A 21,105-nucleotide genomic window follows, 5' to 3' on the forward strand; every position below is an offset into this window, starting at 1 on the left:
CACAACAGCTCCTTATCACAGCTGAAGGTGTATTATGCAGCCTCACACAATGAAATGTGAAATGCTCTTATTCCAGTTGTCCTATGAAGCAAATGGATTTCCTTTGTGCCTACTGTGATACAATTTTCAGGCTGTGTCATTACACGTCTGACAATGCCTTGCTTACAATGGTTGTCATGGGCACAATGGCAAAAGCTCAAAGTGTCCAGCTTTTGGTCAGACTAACAGCTTGATTGTCATTTTGAGGTGCGTCTGCTGTTTTGTGCAGCCTCTCCATCTCTGCATACATGCTGAGCGTACTAAACTGTTTTTCATTTTTATACACGGCGCACCTCCCCTGATCACTCTGTATTATTTTCAAAGATCCCCACCAGTGTACCTGCAGGCGTGTGCTGTTGATCAGAGACCTCCATAATTGATTGAACAGCCAGAAAATTATGTAAAAATAATACTAATGATCGCAGTAATGTGAAAATCAAGGTTTTAAAGTACTGCTGCTGCTGCTAAAAGCCCCCCACCAACAAGCGCAGGACGTGTTTTACCTTTTCCAAAATGCACTCGCACTTTGCAGCATGCCACACAGGTCATTGTATGTGGGCTATGAACCGTAAGTGGACTATTCAGCTATTTTTGATGCAGAAAGAGATCTATGGCTATATATATTTAAGATTCTGGAAAGCACATTTTAGGGCTGTTTTCAAAATCTGAATGCTTTATATGCTTGTGGGGGAGATTTCAGTTTGGGTTTTGGATATTAAAAACATTCAAGGACAGTCAAGGACAGCTGTCAATATTAAAACTCAAACGATTTTCATTAAAAAAGGAGGAAGCAAGAAAATCTAACACAAATTCAGTTGCACTGTACAATCACAGGACACATTCACACTACACAGGAAATGGATGCATACCAATCTTCATCGCTGGGATGTTTTACCAATGAGATTTCGGCTTTTTTTTTATACAGTGAAGGTTGCCTGTGATCCCATCAATCAACATGTGGAGTGAAGATTCATCAGAGAAGAGTGAGACCTCATGGTTCTCATACTGATGCTGTTCCTTTTTTTTCTTCTTCTTTCTTATTTTTACCCATCCGCCTCCTTTCAAGTATCCGTTCTCTCTCTCTTCAAACTTGGTTCAACACAAGGGAATGAATTTTTGTATGAGGTCAAATATGAGATATCTGGGACTGAATTATTGATGCATTTCTGCACTGCCTCCTCAATGGCTTTCCCAGAAGAAGGGTTTGTACAAATTTCTTCAGAACGTCCGGTGTCATTACCTTTGCGCAGTTTTGTTTATGGTTAATGCAGATTTGATGATTTGTTTAACGGCACTGAAATGATGTTTATATATTTCATAAAGTATATATCCGAGTAGATGTCTGAAGGGTTGAATGCTTGTGTGCACCTGCAGGGAAGCAAGGCAAAAATAGACTCAAAGTGGAAACTGCAATCAACCCCCTTGTGTGTTGATTCAAGGCCTGCGTTAATAATATGCTTTTCAAGGTAGTGTTTGATTACACTTCCCAAAGCATAGTTTTGCTTGAATGTAGAATTTTATACATGGTAGTTTTTATTCAGGGCATGAATGAACAGTATGTGATTTCTCGCCGAGGACTGCATGATTGAACGTCAGAAAATCGATTCCTGTCAAAACTATATTTTTTTTAAACCAACAATAGGTCTGTCAAACAAACAACAGTTAGAAAAAGGCCTTGCAGAGTCCTGTGGAGAGAGAGAAAAAAAAGGCAATGAATCACGCTGAAGCTGCAGTCAGTGCTGAAACATCTATTGATGAATTTTTGCAATTCAATGCAATCATAATAGCACAGCCTGTTTGGTTTAAAGTCCAAACAGACTCGATGTTTAATGGATAATTATTGTATATGACACGTATTATTAACTATTAGTCTTTAACGGCAAACTCCCACCCAGGGGTCGGCTACTACCCCAAGGGGCACCTCTGGTGAAGTGCAGGGGGAACATAGAGGAGCTAAGTTGGTTGGTTGTGGGTTGTAGAGTAGTGCCACTAATTAAAAAATATCAATTATGTTTTGATTAGAAGAAAACATCCACATATTGAGTCAGCTGTAACACCTGAACACTCTGCACCTGCATAGTTAGCAAGCAAGCAGAGAAGCTTGAAGAAGCATAAATGGCTGAACTAGATAGCCTGAACAAAACATAGCTAAAAATGATGGTAAATGTTTTAAATAGTTCAATTCAGCCTGTGAGATAACTGGTTAAAACTGTACATTCACCACAGGTACATGTATTAAACAGTTGTTTCAAATAGCTGAACAGTACTGCTTCCACCACAGATATGGGATTAAAAAGACGAACATCAGCACAAAGTTATGCTGAGCGTTAAGGTTTAAAAGTGGTTCGACTAGTTTGCTGTGTGTTGCAGTAGCTTTCTATGGGGACAATATTTAGGTTATCATATAATAAGCCCATGAAACATAAACCCTGTGTGTAACAGTAGGCTAATAGCTATTGTAAATGGATTTTGGATGAAGAAATATGTCATTGACATGTTTTGAACAACCATTATTCGTCAACCCATTATGTTGTGATATCATATAAACTTATAGTAAAACCCAAAGAGCAACACATTGACCAGTCACCACAAGTATTATAACAGTAAGAACTGACCTAATTAGCACCACCGTGCAAATATTTGTCAGCGTTTGTCAGACTGCTGTAGAAGAAGCTCTCATTTCCTTCCAACTCTGACAAGCCTTCACGCTGTATGTGATAAACCTGGTCAGATAGCTGCTCAGATGAAGATGAAGGTGCAAGACCATCATATGTAGCAGATTCCCACTTCTGGAGCACACAGGAAGTTAAGAGACAAAATCATGTAGTCTTAGACCTTGTTGCTGAAACACATAGCCTTATATCAGTGTTATATATCAGTGTTTAACAGTGTTGAATAACATCCAATTAAAAATCAGTTTGAATGAGCACATCTGGAACATGATGTGAGGTGCTGATAAAAATATGCTTCATCTGACAGACTTGAGAATCACTGTTATAGCGTATACTGTATATTTATGTTGGTAAAGAGGAAAATTGACTACAAGTAAATGATTTCCTGTCCCACACCACTGTTGTCAGCAGGCTGTGAAGAAAGTGCGGGTGAAACCTGTAGTTGTGCGTGTGACACTGATGGAAATAATAGTCTAGTGCCAGCTTGTGTCCTTCGTCCCTCACCGTCACGGTGGATGCTTCCTTCCCATCATCCCTCAGCGGGCGGATGTCATATAGTGAAATGTGAACGGTTCTGCAAGATTGCAGACCTTGACAGCACTTCTGATAGCAGCTAAGTATCGAGCCAGTGAACACCGAACGGCGATGTTGCCTTCCTCTGCTCCACTCAGCCTAATGGTGACCACCGACACAAATGGGCCATAGACGCGAACATAACCCATATGTTAGAGAGGTTAACAAGAAAGTCAATTGCTTTGTCATTGGAAAGCGATTACATTTAGCCATGGACCATGTATACAGCTGTTATTAAGAAGGAAATCGGAAAAATGTTAACTTTGCTGGAAGAATAACAGCCCTTTTGATGGATCATACACATTTTAACCTAAACTAATTCTAATGGGATTTGAAAAGGTTTCATAAGAAAAGGAGGAGAATTGTTCCATTTTGCAGAGCACCATGTAATCCTTCAATAGAGGCATTAGCATTAAATACAAAACAGGAGTTTCCACAGAATAAAAACAACAACGCTTTCATATAAATGGAAATTGTCATAATGTCTCTTTATCTTTAACACCCACTCCACTTTCTGGGGTGATCCACCTGAATTAAAACAAATGCACTCTTTTTGATTGATAGACCCGAGCAATGAGTCTGGGCATAGAGTTTCCAAGGATGTATTACATCGTAGGACTGGCAGACTGCTTAGAAGGCGGCACAGATTACACGATGGTGTAGTTTTTCAGCAGTGTGAAAGTTGCGGTGCTAGCAGCCCTCAGGCAGTGGTGGCAGAGGGAGTGGGTGGTGAATGTTTCAGTGATATAAACGCATACAGTATTTAATCATCAGAAGCAGAGCAGCGCTTTATAATTCATTGTACTGTAATCATACAAAATGTTCCTAAGTGTGCTGCACCGGAGCTTTACAGTGAGGAAGTGAAACAGGAGCGCTACAGAAAGTGCGTCGTCCCAGAAAACATCAGGCCCCCGGTGAGCCGGAGCTGTCGCAGTAAAACGGCTCCATTATTTCCTCGAGTAAAAAAAAAAACAAGGGCATCATCAGCGACTGACTTACCAAACTCACCTTAATGTCCATTTATACACTCAGAGCAGGACAAAATAGAGCTGTTGCTCCAATAAATTGTACAATGCCAATGCTACTGCGGAAGCATGAAATAGATATTGATCCCGTTGTGTGCTTCTATTTCCTTCTCCCCAGCAGGAGTTGCAGATGTTAAGCATATAATATAGACTAGAGTAATTCTCCCCCAAGACTCCACATTTACAGTGCAGTTTATGACAAAACTGCAAGTAAACTCTCACATGTCAAATGATTAACGACTATTTTAAAAGTACATCTTGAAGACTTGTATATAAGGTCAGTTGCAAAATCTAAAAACAGCATGTTGAATGTCTTTGTTCTGACTAATTAACTCTTAATTTTCATCCGATGATTCATTTCACGGTACAGAATATTTTAGGGGTTTGATGGATTTGTAGATGCCGCATCTGTCTGCAGTGCAGCAAGCGACTCTTTCTGGAGGAGGAAGGTTTTTATATGCAAATAGCCAATATGAGGGATTCATATATATTTGATAGGATTCGGGAATGCAGCATTGTTGGACTTGCACAAAACTTGTCAAAGTCAGGCTGAGAGGCTGACAGGAATAACAGTTATCTCTCAATATATTTAGTCCAATAAATGTTTCACAGATAATTGATTAATGTTATTCAAGGGCACTGCTCGGTCAAGCGAGCAGATATTAACTGCAGTGGAGTTGTACTTGTGTTGTTTTTCTGTCTGTGAATATGGAGGACAGCTGTGTGCCAGCGTTCAGATTTCCGCTGAAAAAAAAGTAGCTCAGCAGTTGTCTTTTTCCAAGAGGACTTCAAGAGGCAGCAGCTCATTTGAAATGTTGATGTTTTATTCAATTAGGTTCCATTTTGTGCATTGTCAAAGTCAAATTGTGTGTGTGCAAAGAGGAGAAATAGGCCCAAACATTTCACAAATGACTTTCTGATGTTCATATTTGCTGACGTATAAGGAAACTGCCAAATTGTGGAATACGGATGGAGAGTATTTCAGGCTTTTTCCTCTTTTTTAGCATAGTATAGATAGTCAATGACATATGCACAATTGGCTGTCTACGCTCGGTGCCCATTGTTATCGTTATGCATTTTCTGCAGATGATGAGAGCACAATGCTTCTTGACCCAGTTGGACCACATTGCAGGAATCCTGCTTCACGCCGGCGTTGACATTTAAAATCACAATCCTCATTGTTGAAGGAGCTGAACCCTGATGTAGCCCCGTCAGTAAATGGTCAAAACAGTCTCTTTTCCTCTGGCATTTTCCAAGGCTGTTTCAATAAGAAGCAGCTCTTCTGGCACTATTAAAATAATCCATCTTAACCTCAACTGAATGTCAGAAGAACCTAACATGACTGTGTGTAACACATCAGAGTCACATTTATAACACATTATAATGCAAACAGGGCAAAAATATGCTTACTCTCTGTCAATAATCAGATGTCTGTGATACTTACGAATGTTTATGTAATGAAGAAGCATTAACATGTCCTCTGTGCAGCACCCGTAAAGCTGCCATTCACATTCAGTCATTTCCAGCCTCCTTTAATAACTCAGTGGTTAAATCACCAGATATCGATCTATATATGACTTTTCTTCTTGCTGGCGTCAGCCTGCAGCACAACACTGAAACATCTCAAATCAAACTGACATTAAAGTAACCATTTTCATGCAGAATCTGAAATAAAAAGGCATCCAAATCTTATTATATTATATTCTGACGACAAGGTGCATTGTGGTGTTCCTCAGGGATTAACGTTAGGCCTTCTCTAGATCTGCCGAGCCAAACTACAAAACAGTCTCGCTAAAGCATGCTAAGAAAAACTCTAATGTTGTTGCTTATTACCTTTTAATTCAAACCATGAATAAAGCTGTACACAACCACGCTGGAATCCTCAGCACTTTCCCTTAACAGAGTCCATGTAAGACTACAGATGGTGCAAAGCAGGAGAAAACACTTACTTGAAATTGAATCATGTAGGAATGTCAGCAAACAGTGCAGACAAAACCTTCGACAGCTCCAACCATCCGTTCATGACAGCGCTTCACACAAAGCAGCTCACCTCTGTCTCTAGTTTGCTCTTAGCTCTAACGAAACTTCAGTTGAATTAGACATCTGTTCAGGAGGACAGGATGGATTTCTACAGGGGGGTTCATGTGATCTCTGGTTTGAAGATGTACCTTTAGCAGTGATGCACACTGGAGGGGGCTCTGATCTGCAGCACCAAAGCAGGACCAGTCTGTGCCCTTCATTTGCAGCCTTGTCATGCTCCCTCAGTGGGTGGGAGGCACTCTGGTAAGTCACAGTGGATCTTATGGTTGAACAAGATCTGGCAAGTGCGTGCCATTTCATTTTGTTTGTGTTTTGTTTTTTGATCTACCGTTACTATAGAAACACTGAGGGAAATTATGCCTCTTTCTCCACGCAGCTTATGGACCTGTGATGGAGTAACTTAACCTAGACAGAGTATAAAATTGTGAAATCCTGCTAAAAATGAATGCTTATGAAGGAGTATTTCAGTCAAATAAAACAATATGCATAACACCTCTGATCAATACTATGACTAAGGTTTTACATTACATACTATGAATAGCTCAAGCTCTCAGGTATGTTACAGTCATGAATGTTAAGTTATTTTTATCCTAATTAAGAGGCATCCTAATTGTCCTGTCCACTAGGGTGAACGAGAATAGTGCAATATTTAATGAGGACTGCATGCGTGTGCAACACTTGGCCTTCAAAACACTTGTCACAGGGCATAGAAAAGTCGCTTGTCCTTCATCCAAGCCCTCCACGTTTCCCGCTGATGCCTTATTATCTGCAGCAGCTGCACATGAGGTGAGTGCAAATGTATCGATTGTTGATGCCATCAAATGGCAAGACCCGAGGGACCGGTTAAAGAAATGTAATGTCTAATGCATGCAGACATGAGCAAGAACTGGGGGGAAAAAATGCAAGAGTGTTACAGATGTTTAAATCCTGCGTTTTTTCTGTATGCAGCTCTGCGGTTTCTCCTGCAGAATGTCTGTGGTGTTTGCTCAGGAAAAAAAAGGAAAATGTTTTGAGGAATAATTGCCACACACACACACACACACACACACACACCAGCAATACATAACAGAAAGAACATATTTCATACAGGGTTGACCTCCATCTAGTGGCAGAACTGATTCCACTTGAAACACATTTAGATTAATGACTGAGTCCCTGTTACATCGACGCAGTGGTGAAACTCAACTGGAGTGACCTACAGAGAGCAGAAAAGAGCAGAACATAATAGAAGAGAATAGAACAGAGTCTGAATATTTAAAGTTCCTTATAAAACACACCTAGAAATCATAATGTGTTTGAGATATGCAGTAGCATCATCGAATCATGCTGCAGCACAGTCATTCACCTTGATTTAGCCTCCGACACAATAAATCTGGTATAAACTTAAGTTTTACCACATAGGCCTACATGTATGACTGGAAATCTTCAACTTGATGAAAAAGTGAATCCCAAAGTATTTGATTATTAAAGAGGATGAAAGAGTAAATGATTCACAACTGCTGAGACATTTCAAATTATATTATTTCCGACTGAATAATATAAATAGTAATTACAGCTGAAAAATACATATTTCATACGAAGAAAGGCTTCTTTTTTTTCATAACTGGATAAAATGAAAGAAAAATCTCTATTCACACAGCATGTCTAATGATCTAGTGGCATCTTGAAGAATCGTTTCACCCTGTTGCTCTAATTTTACCTTTAATTTCACATTTATTAAACCAGTTAAGTCCCACTGAGGATGGAAACCTCTTTTGCGAGGGAGACCTGGCCGAGACAAAACCAAATGAAATCAGACTGCAAATTCAACGATGCTAAAAAACATTTTGTGACGCTATAATAAGGTTAAAGTAAGAGGTAATAAACAAAGGAGTGGCATTTATTTCAGTCTGGAATTCTGTCAGATATAATAGTCCTCAAGCTAACATTCAAACTCAAAGTGGCTGCATGGAGCAGAAAGCGACAAGCTTTTCTTTCCCATTTCTGTCCATCCACTCGGAGCAGACTGCAGATACACTGCATGTCTTGTGATCTGAGCTCACCGTGGTCACAGTGGAGGGTTAAAGCAGCTCCGTTTCTCGTGATTCAAAATCAACATCAAATAAAAGCTCTCGTGTTATTTTGTCACTGAGCACAAAGTCTGCATCGCTAACAGCGCTGCAACCATATGGTGCTGTTGTTGTTGTGAACTGAACAGCAACCTCATGTTTTTTTTTTACTTAAATATCATGTAATGTGGCTATTCTAAAGAGAAATATTAAACCCAAAAAACATCAGCACTATGCTTTTAACACAATAATTCACAACTGCAGAAAAAGCATGACATGACACCACGAAGGAAAAGCGAGTCTTTGGAGTTTTATTCTTCCAAACTCACAAACAAGAAAACTGCTTTTCCTGATTTGAAGGTAGGACGAAGCTATTGCTAAGCTCTCGTTGGTTCCACAGCTGCTTTGGTCGTCTCATTAGCTTGTTCAATTTACAATTCCAACACGTCGCTTGAGATTCACGATGAGAACAGACAGTTCAAGCATGAAATGTAGAGCTGTTCTCTTTTCAGAGTTCATTTGTGAACTCCTTCTAATGGGTTCTGTCTTCATTTGCTCACTTCTCTCTTAAAATAAGTGCGTCTCATAACAATGTTCATGGTGCCTGAATTCGCTTCCACGAGTTTTCAGTCAAACAGACTGTATCCGTGCCTAAATGTGTTAATTAGCCGTCTCGTTATCTTGTTATGAAATAAACACGGCGGTCTAGTTCTAATAATAAAAGCAACAAAAACTGAAAATGTACCTCTGTCTGTCCCATGGGGCTTTCCACGCAGGCAGATTTTACCATCTTGCATTTCTTATTCATTCACATTGGGCTTATTTCTTTGCAACAGTTGGAGGCAACAAACAGCAATTTGGAGCTGACAGCAACTCCCACCATCTTGTCTAAGTCCATCTTTAACAGAGCCCATTACTGTCTTTAAAGCGGAGCAGTCAGTGTGCATGGCCATTGTTGGGTATGTTGTTTTTTGAGAAGCATGATGACTAAGTATTCATACAATAGAATACAATTCATTACATAGTGTGGATGTGTGAGCAGGGCCGTAGGCAGCATTTTAGATCCTGAGGTCATGAGTCGATGCCCCCCCAACACCCCGATGAGTATCTGACATGTTTAATATTTTCCATATCTTATGTTAATGAATTATCTGTTGAATTAAATTTGATGCACATTTTATTCAAATGGAGCATTTCAAGATATTTCAAGGAAAGCACATATCACGCTCTTTTCCCTCCCTCAGCTCTACGGAGCTTTGCTACATATTTCCCGCAGGATATGGTTGAGATCAGTCCACAGCTAAAAGGAGAGTCGACTCATCAGGACATAAACACGACTCCTAATGAATGCTAATGCTTCTCCGCGTCTGCTGGACGTGTGATTGGCTAACAAGATCATTATATCAGATGAGAAGCGGAAAGATACATCTCTGCACTTGTTTCTGGAAATTCTTCCCTTCATAGAAAAATCATCAGTAGCGAACCTGTCAAATGAAGGATTGCTATTTAATTTGACCACATTAATAAAAATCTAGTGGAGAAATAACAATACAATCAAATGTGTCTTGATTTGGAAATAAAAATAATCACATTTAAATATACTCAGTCTGAATAATAGCATGTGTAAGTTGTAAATGCGTTGTGTAAAACTGAATCCCCAAATTCGTACAGACAATACAGAAGACATGACCCCGGAGTCCTGAGTGGCCGTTACAGCGCTGCTTCAGACCAAATTCAAGACCACATGATTATATTTTGGCAAATTCATGTTACAGGAGAGGTAATCTACAGCCTATAGCATACAGGAAGCAGCAGGCAGGACGCAGCATACATGAATTTAGATGTGGTGATACGTAAGATCAGTACATATGTGCATCCTGGTAATCCCTGTTTGGGAAAACAACGTCAGCGTGCTGCAGGTCTGAGTACTTCTGTGGGAGACAGAAACAAAAATGAGTACAATAATCACTAAGGCATATCTTCAATAATGGGGCCTATTTTTAAATAGTGTGTAATGGAACAGTGACAGATATTTTAATGGGGGCTTACACTGATCCTTGCTTTCTCCTCCCTAACTGGTCTCAACACAGGATCCTGCTCCAGAAATGGATACTGGGGATCTGCAAGCAACAAATAATGATGCAAAGATCTTAACCAAATTTATTTAATGTATATAAAAGGTTGAGGTTAGTGGTATGATCCTGCCCTGATGTAATATTGAATAATCAAAGAAATGAGATGTAGTCTTACGGTGCAGTCTCCACAGCTTTCTCGCCAATACGGCCATGCCCACGAGGAGCATTAAAGAAGCACACAGCAGCAGAGACTCCAGGATGTGACTGGAACACAGACACAAACACGCAGTGGTCTGAACAGATAGGCCGGCTTCGGGAGAGGCTCGGGCTCGTGCTACATCTGTTCTTACATTGTGACGTGACAGCCGAGACGAGAGATGACAGAAAGACACTCCTGGGCAAGAACGGTGCGATCATTATCTGTGCCTGACTGAGCTGAACTTGAGTTAACTCCTTCATGACGGCGTAGATAGGCATCCATAGTGGTTAATAGCGTGAAAGGCATCACATCAAATACGGAAGGTGCGACTGGCACTTGGAAATTTTGTGTGTAAATTTATGTTGAAATGTGGATGGTGGTCCCCAGGAGGAGTTTTATCCATAGCAGTTGCCATCAGGTGCAAATGATGTAACCATCGCTGTCACTCAGCTTTTTAGGAGCAGATTTACAATAAATGCTTCAGCAATTGGTGGTTTAAAGCACAGTCACAAAGAGGTGTGTCACTCCTACCTGTGACTGCTCCAGGACTGCTTGGCGATGGAGTTGGGTGGGGGCGGCGACGGTGCGACAGACTGAGATGTCGCGGACACAGCCGCTGAAGACAAAGAGAGACACAGAGAGCTGAGAAATGATGTCCTGCTATAAGCAAAGCGGTGTTCGTAGCAGCACCCGCAGAGTTCACAACATCAATATTCTTGATAAGTGACTCGTAATAATCGATAGCTTGTACAGCTGGAGACCTGGGAGCCCCTGCCATCTGTCACAAACACACACTGATCTTTAAAGCGTCTCATTTCAGCAGCCACAAACTGACGTGGGGAAAAGGCCACACAATCGACGAAATTGCATCTTTTCATACCTAAGAAGTCCTCAGTAACATTCAGGGGCTCAGTTGCCCGTAGTGAACTGATTGGTCTGGATTCCACCTGCTAGGATCAACAGATTTCCAATTGATTCTCCACACTGAAACCTCAGTGAAAACTGGCTAGGATGGTAGAAACTTGTATGCAGTAAAAACCGTCAACATCTGCCAGTCAATCTGTCGGTCCACAGTGAAAAATCTTTGGGATTTCCATGAGATTTGGTGTAATATTCTCTTCAGCTTGCACTGTAATCACTTTGTTGATTTCATCCAGCACCATCATCAGGTCAAAATTACATTATACTTATGCTTGCCATTGTGAGCATGTTAGCATGCTGGTGTTAGCATTTAATTTAAAGCACCCCCATTCCTCAGCATATGGAATCAGAGCCGCCAGCGTGGCTGCAGACTCTAAGCCATCTTTGAGCTCGCTGCTTCGGTTTTTACAGCCAGTTGTTGCAGTTGTGTTTCAGTTTATCTTGGTTAAAGCAGGAATTATATTCCTGTCAATATACACATACACTTCTCTATGAGGCAGACATGGCAGTTATTGGTAACCATTAGGGGGGATGATAATTTTATATTATGATTTACAGTTAATTAATGGATAAAATACTCAGACGGGACCGTAATGCAGTGAATCAAATAGCTGATAAAGTATTTCATCACAGTGTGCTGATATCATATAAATGTCCAGTATTCCAATCATGTATACATATAATCCAATATTGCCATAAAGGAGTCCTGATCATTGATTTACAGCATTGTCCATAATCTCCTCACACACTCACGGATGATAAAGGCAGAGTTAACGTGTTAGAACAAATCCCCAAAATACACATAGAAAACCGCCATGAGAATGTCTCTGAATACCTCTGTATGATTTTCATTATCAGATTCATTGTATATTAATCTCTATACCGTTTTGTTTCACACTCTCATGAGCCTCAGCAGCTGTTTTTTCAGTTTCTAGTGCTGCTTGAACAATGAATCAAGTAAGAATGGCTCACTAACTAAGACAGTCAAGATCTCCACCCAGAAAGAAAAGATTGTAACATGTAACATGATGTTCTTATATTAAGGTCAACCTACTCGTCGTGGGTCGGGGTGTGACCAGCACGTGCACGGCTATCTGCTGCTGTCCTGCAGAGCACCAGTACCAGCCGGTATCTCTCAGCTGCAGCTTCTTTAAGGTTACAGTGAAAGTCCTAGTTCTGTCATCGCTGATGGCCACTGAAGTGTCTTCGTAGATCCCTTCAGAACCTGTCGGCAGACACGAGCTCCAGTCTCCACTCCGACACCACTTCTTCTCACTTTGCCTGTTGACAAGCAGCCACAGGGGAGCCGGTGATGACTGACTATCCGTCAGAGTTAGGCTTGAATTGAAACTCTCAAACAAATAACCATGTTTCTCAGTTTACTGGTCTAGAAATGTTGGGTTCTAATGAGGGTTCTGCATGGTCTGATGGCAAATAGAACTGACACAATGTTAACACAAAGCATGAGCCAATCAGATACCTGTATCTCTCACTGTAGACGCATTCAACTGTGACACTACCCCCTTCCTCCCCACTCAGTTGGCTGCTCACCACCGACAAACCTGCAGGAAAGAGTTTGCATGAAAATGTTCTTTTTCTTCAGGCATCAATAGAGGATCATCAGCTCGAAATCACTCCACTGCTCACCGTGAATGACCTTGACGTAAGTGAAAGTGACAACATCAGCGGTCCACACGCCACCTATCTCCACGCCACACATGTACCACCCAGAGTCCGCCTCCTTCAGGTTGTTCATGGTCACCGTGAACATCAGCTGGACCTGGTCGTCATAGATGCTCACTTTGTCCTCAGCTGGGTTGGCCACACGGGTGTCATCCGTCCGAGCCATGCTGGTGCAGAACTCCCTCATGCTGCCCCGGCACCAGTATTTCACATAGCTGGCATACTGGGGCTCGTAGCGGCACGGGACTGTGAGGGATTCACCCTCCAGGATTACGTGCTCTCCCACGGTGGTCACCCTGCAGAGGAAGGCTGATGGGAAGTGGAGATGACTGAATGCTGCACACTAGCTTGAACTTAAACTTTCAGTCTTAACAGAACAGAACAGTCGACACTCATATGAAAGTGGCCTTGAGCCATACTCAGTTTCACTTTCCTTTGTAACAAAACAGATTTCCTCCTTTAACTTCCCTCTCCATACTTCTTATTCCAAAACTGGATTATCCTCCATAATAGAGATTTGGGGGGACAAATATAACAAGCCTTTGGAGACTCGACAAAACAAACATCAAACATGCTCTTGCCAAGGGCCAAAAGTACAGAAGCTTGTAAGATCTAGAAAAAAAACATAAAAGCCTTCTCCAGCTTATGCAGAAAATGGTGAGCCTGTCTTCAACAAATGATTAAAACAGAAAAGCAATAAAATAATAAAAAGAAGTGAGGCATTAGAAACATCCTGCACTGTAGCAGCCAGTATTTGCCAAAAGCGGGATAGAGAAGTGAGGGGGGGCTGCAGAACAGACATTAATCATCCTAAGAACTCCTTCTTTCATCAGTTATTGTGCGCATTTTGTAATCATATGCCATCGGTAGTCACAGTTATTACCTGGGATCCATGGCAACAGGCCTAGGGCGAGAACGAGGGGCTTCGGCATGTTTCACCGTCAGCTTGAGGTTTACCAAGTGAGTGCTCTCCCTTGTGTAAATACGGACTCCGGGTTCCGCAATAGGAATTTCCACTGGGTCATGTGACCATTAGTTGGATCCAGATGTTCCAGATGTTAACCATGTAGGTGCCAGTGAGGAATTATTTCAGCAAACATGTAACAGGTTGTGCTCACTGTGGCTCTGATGTAAAATACCATGATTTGTCTATGACTTTCTTTATTGAAGTCGGCCCACTTCCATAACGTGATGCAAAACTACCACCTAATGCAAAATGTGTGGATTTCTGTAAAGTGACGCATTTGCTAACATCTTTTCTATTCTTCAACAAACCCAGAGGATTTATTTATATTCAAACTCTCCCTGACATTCAAGAAATCAAGACCTTTGGGGAGCAGTCCAACATTACGGGAAATGTGTTTATTAGCTTTCTTCCCGAAGGTTAGCTGAGCTCATCTGTATGGTTAAGTAATACAAAGCTACAGCCGGTTAGCTTATGTTAGCATAAAGTCTGCAGGCAAAGGGGAAGCAGCTAGCCTGGCTCACCCACCAGCACCGCCAAAGCTCACAAATTAACACGTTTATAATGCCTCGCATAACTGGATTTTTTTTTCTCACGCACAGATTTGTGAGCTGCGCTGAGCTAACTGCTCCCAGGCTGCAGCTTCATATTTAGAGTACACACATATGAGCGGTATCAGTCGTCTCATCTGACTCTGGGCAACAAAAGTGCTCATGTTTCGTAGTACTCTTCTTTCAGCAGAGGCTTTGGCTTGTAAATTCAAACATGCCATCTTTTCTCTTTCAGCGTCAACCGTCTTCTATTCTCCCGAGCGACCGAATGCTGAGTGCCTTCCCTCCGTGAATGCAGAGAACTCATTTGGCAGGCCACAATGAAATGATTTTGATGCCTGAAAACTTTGGATTCGGTCCAGTCGTCATTTGTTGAATTAAGCTTCCACGCACAGCCCCCTCAGCCACTGAATTAACAAACAATTATTCCAAGCCTCTCAATTTGCTCAGTGAAGAGTGTCACGGGTGTCCCCAAAGTCCCTCGCTTCATGCTGTGGCTACAAAGCCTTTTATGGTCATCCATTTCCTGGAGAAAAGTAGCCGGAGCTCAGAATTGAAACTGAGCGTTCGGGCAGGTTTGAGAATCGAAACTTAACTCTCACTGAACTAATTATTTCCAGCCGGTCAAGTCCCACGACACATCCCAGTATCCTGACATTCCCGCCAGCTTTGCATATTTGTTTGTCTCTGTTACAACAGATTTTATTTTGGTGAATTGCTGCATCAGACGAAGCAAGATTAACTAGATGCTCCCAACTTTTACATGTAAACCTGATTAAAACGTCAGGGGGAAAATATCCTCTGATTCTCTGTCTACATGTCTATATTGGTAAGAGACCTTGCATATGTACGGCTTCAGCAAAATGGTGTCACGATGCCTCCTAATGTTTGTTTTTATTACTGGGGATCTAATATATATTGCTTAGTGGTTTCAATGTGATACCAGCGCTTTGCCCAACAGGCTATTCCTCTAAATGGAGACTAGTTAATGAGATTGTTTTTCTACAGTGCACAGAGGAGCAGTCCAGTCAAAAAGACACACCACAATCAAACTGTAAGTCTACCGAATAAATTAATCCCTTAAAATGTTGCCTGTTGTTATGACGACGTGGATTGCAAGCCGATTTCTTTATGCACTGAGTACAACAAGCAGAGCTGGAAAGTACATTCACTCAAATACTGACCTTAATTACTTTACTTGAACATTCTGTCTCATTTTAAAGTACACTACATTTCAGAGGGAAACGTATATTTGACAGCTTTAGTTACAGCAGATTAAGATTTTAATAACCTACAATGAGCAGATGAAATGACACGGCACCGTGTCAAGCCACCAAACAGCTATTATAGTGTGGCTTACATGTAAATGCATCAGTAGTTATTATACTAGTGGTGGAAGACATATTCACAGAATTTACTTATAGATATAAGTAGCAACACCACAGTGTAGAAATACTCCGTTACAAGTTAAAGTCAAAGTATTGGCATCAAAATATACTCATTATGCAGAATGGCCCATTTCAGAATAATACAGATCAGATTATTACACTATAATTATTGCTTTATCGCTTGACTGTTGGTAAAGGTGGAGCTAATGCAGCACTTACCGTACCGCTGGGCAGCTTGTGAATTTACCTGCAGGGATCAATAAAGTCTTCTCTTAACCTATAATGATACATCATCATTCAATTGCTGATCAGATTTTGGGTTATTAATCTGAATCTGTTGTTGGTTATGATGTCAGATGAGTGTAGTGAAGTAAAGATTTTGCTGGCTTGGGCCTCAATGGTGGGTATTAACTTTTAACTTAAAGAATGTTAAGGTTAATGCCATTGTCCTTTTACTTGAGCATTGTTTTAATGCAAGCTTTTACTTATGATAATATTTGTATGTTGTTTTTTAGGTGGCATTGTTTCTTGTGCTTGAGTTTAAGCATCCAAATGCTTCTTTCACCCCGACAGCAAGCAGCTTCCAGTTACCTTCGCCTATCATGCAGCATAACATCCGCCACACAGAGGGCTCAACCCCCTCCAGGAAAAACTGAGAAACTAGGTATCCCCCACCTCTTTGTTTAGATTGTTTCAGCTCAGATGTGTTCAAAATCTAGCCTCTCAGTTCCCAGAATCAACACTCTTATAATTTCATACAAACCTCTTTTCAGAAGGACTGCGGTTAATGTTATCTATTCAATATGTCAAGGTGGGTAGATGGAGTATCTCTTTGTATGCTATTAAATCAGCATAGGAAGAGCTTTAGGTCTGACCTTTACAGGAGAGACCTGGGAAGCCAACATGATTCAGTGTGTTTTTCATCTCTGTATGCAAGGCTGTTTCATATCCAGCTCAGACTGGCCCACACATTCACACCCCACAGCTCTGCGCCGTTCAAAGCAATTGAGCCGGAATGTGTTTGACTCTATCAGTTATTCCAGAGCAAGTAATAGAAGCAAAGCCTCTCATTGCTCTGGGGTGTAATGTTCTTGCTTTCCCCTCTCTTAGCATGATAGGCAGTAAGCCTGCCGCTCAAGCTGCAGCGTTCTCATTGGCTCCAAAATATACTGTAGTCTCAGTTCAGCTTTTAACAAATGTTGCAATCTGTGGGGTTCAAAACAGGTTCTACAAAGGATGGAGCCCCTTCCTGGCAATTTTCACCAAGTTACATTTTTTTGTGCTGTCAACCTTTAACAGATATTTCTTTTTTCTGTAACCAGCTCCTGATGTAGCATGCAGCTCTCCCAAACTCTGGTCGAAAAAGTCCTGTATTTGAAGGTGTAATACGACTATACAGAGTCACCCTACCAAAGTGGGGTTTGGGGGGGATACGCTTGCACAACACAGTCTGATGGTTGTTGTATTGTTTTATGTAATGTACTTCTAACTTAATCATAAAAATGAATCATTTAGTGTGTTCAAATAAGACCGTATGCATCTAAAAGATTTAGATACATTGTCTATGGGTCTTTAGACACGCAATATTCTAACAAATAACATTCTGTGTCTGTCTCATCTTAAAGCATGTATTATTGAAAAAAGTCTGAAACTAAAAAGAATGGAGAATGCTTCAGTGAAGGACTGCTTCATTATTCACAAGGTCACCATTTCAGTTGTTTTATTTTCTTCTTCTCAGTGCAAAAGGGAATGCTTTACAAATTTGAACATAAAAAAAAAAAAGAATGAACAAAATCAACCTTTATCAGTAAGAAAATTGTGCTGCATCATATGTGATAAGATGCAGCGAATTCAGGGTGGATGGTGGGATGAGACTCTCCAAACCAGTTGCACAAAAGCAGGTGTAGCATCATGTCTTGAAGGGGAGTTTTGACTTCTCTTGTTGTGGTCTATGGAAAAAAAGAAGAGGTGGTGGGGTTAGCGACAAGTTATGGGAGTCGTTATCCAGAGGCAACTGAGAAGCAAGAGGATGCAGCACAGCTTTTCCACCCATCGAAAAATGCAATAACGCCGTTTTCTAGCACAGCAAAAAGCAATAAGTGGTATCATATGGATCTCCCCCGAGAAGTAAGACTGAAGTCCATCTTATCACATGTAATATATCTGGAGCTGTTCCACTGAGAATGAAGTGATGAACTGGCGAGGATGGTTAATGTGACTGAGAGCGCCCGCAGGACAGGGGTATATTTCTTGTTTTACAAGCACAAACCAATACAGTACAGCATATATCTGTATAAAAGCCTGCATAAAGATCCTTTGAGTTCATAAAATCTCCCATTTATTGTCCACTGAGAGGCTCTACACTATAAACACCGATACATTAGCACACATACACACACACATCACCTCAGAGAGAGATTTTCTCATATTAGAGATACTGATGGTAAAGAAAAAAAACTCATAAAAGAAACACATTCTTTATACTATTTGCTGTTTTTCAGCTATTTCTCAAACAGAATACAGCGTGTCACTACTGGAGAGTGTTCAGGCCTGGTTGATTAGTGGGCTCCAGAAAGTGCTCGTTGCAACTTGATATGGGAGAAATCACTCCAACAAGATAGTAATTTTAAGCAGCAGGTGCAGAAATGTCATGCTCTGAGCATCTTACAGCTGGAAGGAAAACTAACCTCAGAAAACAATATGTCGATGACTGTATTAGAACATCAATGAATACATTTTAAAAAAGAAGTGTGAATATCTCTATTGTGGTTTGAAGTGCCCTGACACAGGGCGATTCTAAGCATGAATGTCATTTTTAAAAGAAGTGCATGTGTGAAATATTCACCTTCTGAGGGGGCGGGACACTGTGAGTCAGATGCGCGTCTGTTTCAACCAATGAAGTTCATTACAACCAGATGGAGGACAGTGTGAGCGAATAGGAAGTCAGCGAAGGCTCTCTCTGGGGAGATGGACAGGAACTCTCCTTTATTCTGTGGGTTGATCTGGATACGAAGACACACTAAAAAAAGAAGATATGAAGGATTAAGGATTCGCGTTGTACTCCGTAGACACATACAATTCACCACTAATACAGACAAAGTTAGGTCTTTGAAATTAAAATAAAGCTCTGCTATTGTAGTTATGGTTACATTTTTACAGACAGGTGGCTCTGAATTTAAGGATTACTTTGCATTTGTATGTTCGAACGTGACAAAACCTGGAAACATGACTTGTAATGATATCTGACTATCAAAATGAATAACAGTTAAAATGATTTATCAATGATGTGTGCTAAACATGGTCTGGTGCCAGAGCTGCTCTCTCTGTTTTCTAATCACTGTAAACTGAATATCTTTGGGTCATCTTGGGTTCTGGGGAATTTTAATGAGCCATTTTTCATTACTTTCTGACATTTTCGAGCCAAACGATAAACCAAATAGATAAATCACGCAGTTCAATGCATCACTGTCATCTTATCAACCCACCGGCTGAAGCTCTTCCGGTTGAAAGTTTATGGAGAGGTTCAAAAGCTATCTAACTATGTCAATATGAGCTCTGTGTAGCAGGGTTGTTCCTGCCCAATACTGCGGGAAATACAGTTTCTGCTCAAACTAAGTACCACAGTACACCTAGTTGCCAGTTTATTAGGCACACCTGACTAAAACTGATGCAACAGTCCCACAACTGAATCCACTCTATGGTCATTATGGCTTCAGTCTGCGGAGCTGCTGAATTGTATTGCATTACATATTAAAATGTATTTGATACTGAAGTGTTATTTCTCAGAATTAATACACTTCAGCGACCTGAGACTTTTAAGGTGAATTAACACCTGAACAACAAGCTGAACATTATAAGCTTCATGAAGGTAAGATGTATTGCGGAGCTCTTGTATTGTTAGGCTAGTTTAGCTTTAGCTAAATGTGGCTAAAGAGGCAAATGAGTGTACACTTTAATTCCAGTAACGGTCGCTTTTCGTACTCAGAAAGCAACGTTTATCTATCACATTTTAAATTATTTTATATTTATATTACACAATTACAACTCGAGCCATGAGGTTTTAGCTTCGGTAGCTAACTTGTGTCTGCACACTTGTTCAGTAGTGGGCCAGTGACTGACGGAAACCCTCGAAATGACGCATTGTATAATTGACGGACAAGACATTACAACATTAAACCGAAGAAGTTTTTACCTGCGAGGATGAAAGCACCCACACACGAGATGAAGCCCGACAGAAAGCTATTGAAGGGAAAGGTACCGACAAGCAGACAGTACAGGAACTGCAGCGCTCCTGTCAGCAAGATGTACAGCAAATAAGCATCCACCACTTTCAGCTTGTTGGGAGTCGTGGTGGTGTACTCCTCTAGAAACCGAGAAATAACCGAAATGACGGAATTCGACATGATTTTGCTGTCTAATTTGTACAAAACGGGTCAACAAACGACTTTTGCACAGCTCCTCTTCCTCAGTCGAATGAGTGACGTGTCCTCATTAACCGGAAGCGGCTTTGGTGTTCCAAAAAATATCTTCCGGGTAGTCACCAAAACAACGTAGATCATTGTCACCACCCGCTGTACAACAGAGAGGTGTAAAATGTGAGAAGATGCTTCACTCCTACAGCTTTTCGAGATGAGTCTGTGTCGACTGCATTCTCGATTCTTAGCAATTTTCCTGGGACCCGGGACCCTATTGCCTAATTTTTGAATTACAAATTCCCAGAAATGTGAAGTTTTCACTAGTTTTGAATGTCAATAATTAATAATCCACACAAAGCACATGGAATAGCTGTGAAAATTTTAGCAACAGCAATACACCAAAATAACAGCTGTACTGGGCCGTCCTTTTGTCTGTTCGTGGCTAATAAATAATGTAAAATGCTCCCGTTGTTAAAGTCACACGGTGACTATTCTCTGTGCCCCTCCTGTGA

At 40.9% G+C, this 21,105-nt stretch overlaps 2 protein-coding genes across 3 annotated transcripts; both read right to left on the bottom strand.

Moving 5' to 3' along the window:
* Nucleotides 1-9,884: 9,884 nt before the first annotated feature.
* pigr (polymeric immunoglobulin receptor) lies at nt 9,885-14,296 on the bottom strand. 2 transcript variants are annotated; one of them, XM_041948608.1, is made up of 8 exons: nt 14,159-14,296; nt 13,240-13,584; nt 13,073-13,154; nt 12,647-12,873; nt 11,203-11,287; nt 10,648-10,736; nt 10,447-10,517; nt 9,885-10,325 (listed from the first exon to the last, which is right to left on the bottom strand). In XM_041948608.1, exons 1-8 carry the CDS (start codon nt 14,205-14,207, stop codon nt 10,257-10,259), a joined length of 1,017 nt encoding a protein of 338 aa, XP_041804542.1. In that variant the 5' UTR covers nt 14,208-14,296; the 3' UTR covers nt 9,885-10,256. The 2 variants fall into 2 exon arrangements, with proteins under 2 accessions (XP_041804542.1, XP_041804541.1); XM_041948607.1 differs by having other exon boundaries at nt 9,885-10,328.
* A 3,587-nt stretch (nt 14,297-17,883) lies between these two features.
* On the bottom strand, nt 17,884-20,678 carry dad1 (defender against cell death 1). Its single transcript, XM_041949739.1, has 3 exons — nt 20,371-20,678; nt 19,024-19,197; nt 17,884-18,127 (listed from the first exon to the last, which is right to left on the bottom strand). Exons 1-2 carry the CDS (start codon nt 20,579-20,581, stop codon nt 19,067-19,069), a joined length of 342 nt encoding a protein of 113 aa, XP_041805673.1. The 5' UTR covers nt 20,582-20,678; the 3' UTR covers nt 17,884-18,127; nt 19,024-19,066.
* Between the last annotated feature and the right edge of the window lie 427 nt (nt 20,679-21,105).

The sequence above is a fragment of the Chelmon rostratus genome, chromosome 12 (genome assembly GCF_017976325.1).
Source record: "Chelmon rostratus isolate fCheRos1 chromosome 12, fCheRos1.pri, whole genome shotgun sequence".
NCBI lineage: Eukaryota > Metazoa > Chordata > Actinopteri > Chaetodontiformes > Chaetodontidae > Chelmon > Chelmon rostratus.

Excerpts from the sequence above, each read along its gene's own strand:
- pigr (XM_041948607.1), bottom strand. The coding sequence starts at position 14,207 with ATGCCGAAGCCCCTCGTTCTCGCCCTAGGCCTGTTGCCATGGATCCCA. Across the intron at positions 12,874-13,072 it reads GTCTACAGTGAGAGATACAG|GCAAAGTGAGAAGAAGTGGT; the intron begins GTATCTGATTGG and ends GCTTGTCAACAG. Across the intron at positions 11,288-12,646 it reads CACACCCCGACCCACGACGA|CGGCTGTGTCCGCGACATCT; the intron begins GTAGGTTGACCT and ends CTTTGTCTTCAG.
- dad1 (XM_041949739.1), bottom strand. The coding sequence starts at position 20,581 with ATGTCGAATTCCGTCATTTCGGTTATTTCTCGGTTTCTAGAGGAGTAC. Across the intron at positions 19,198-20,370 it reads GGGTGCTTTCATCCTCGCAG|TGTGTCTTCGTATCCAGATC; the intron begins GTAAAAACTTCT and ends TTCTTTTTTTAG.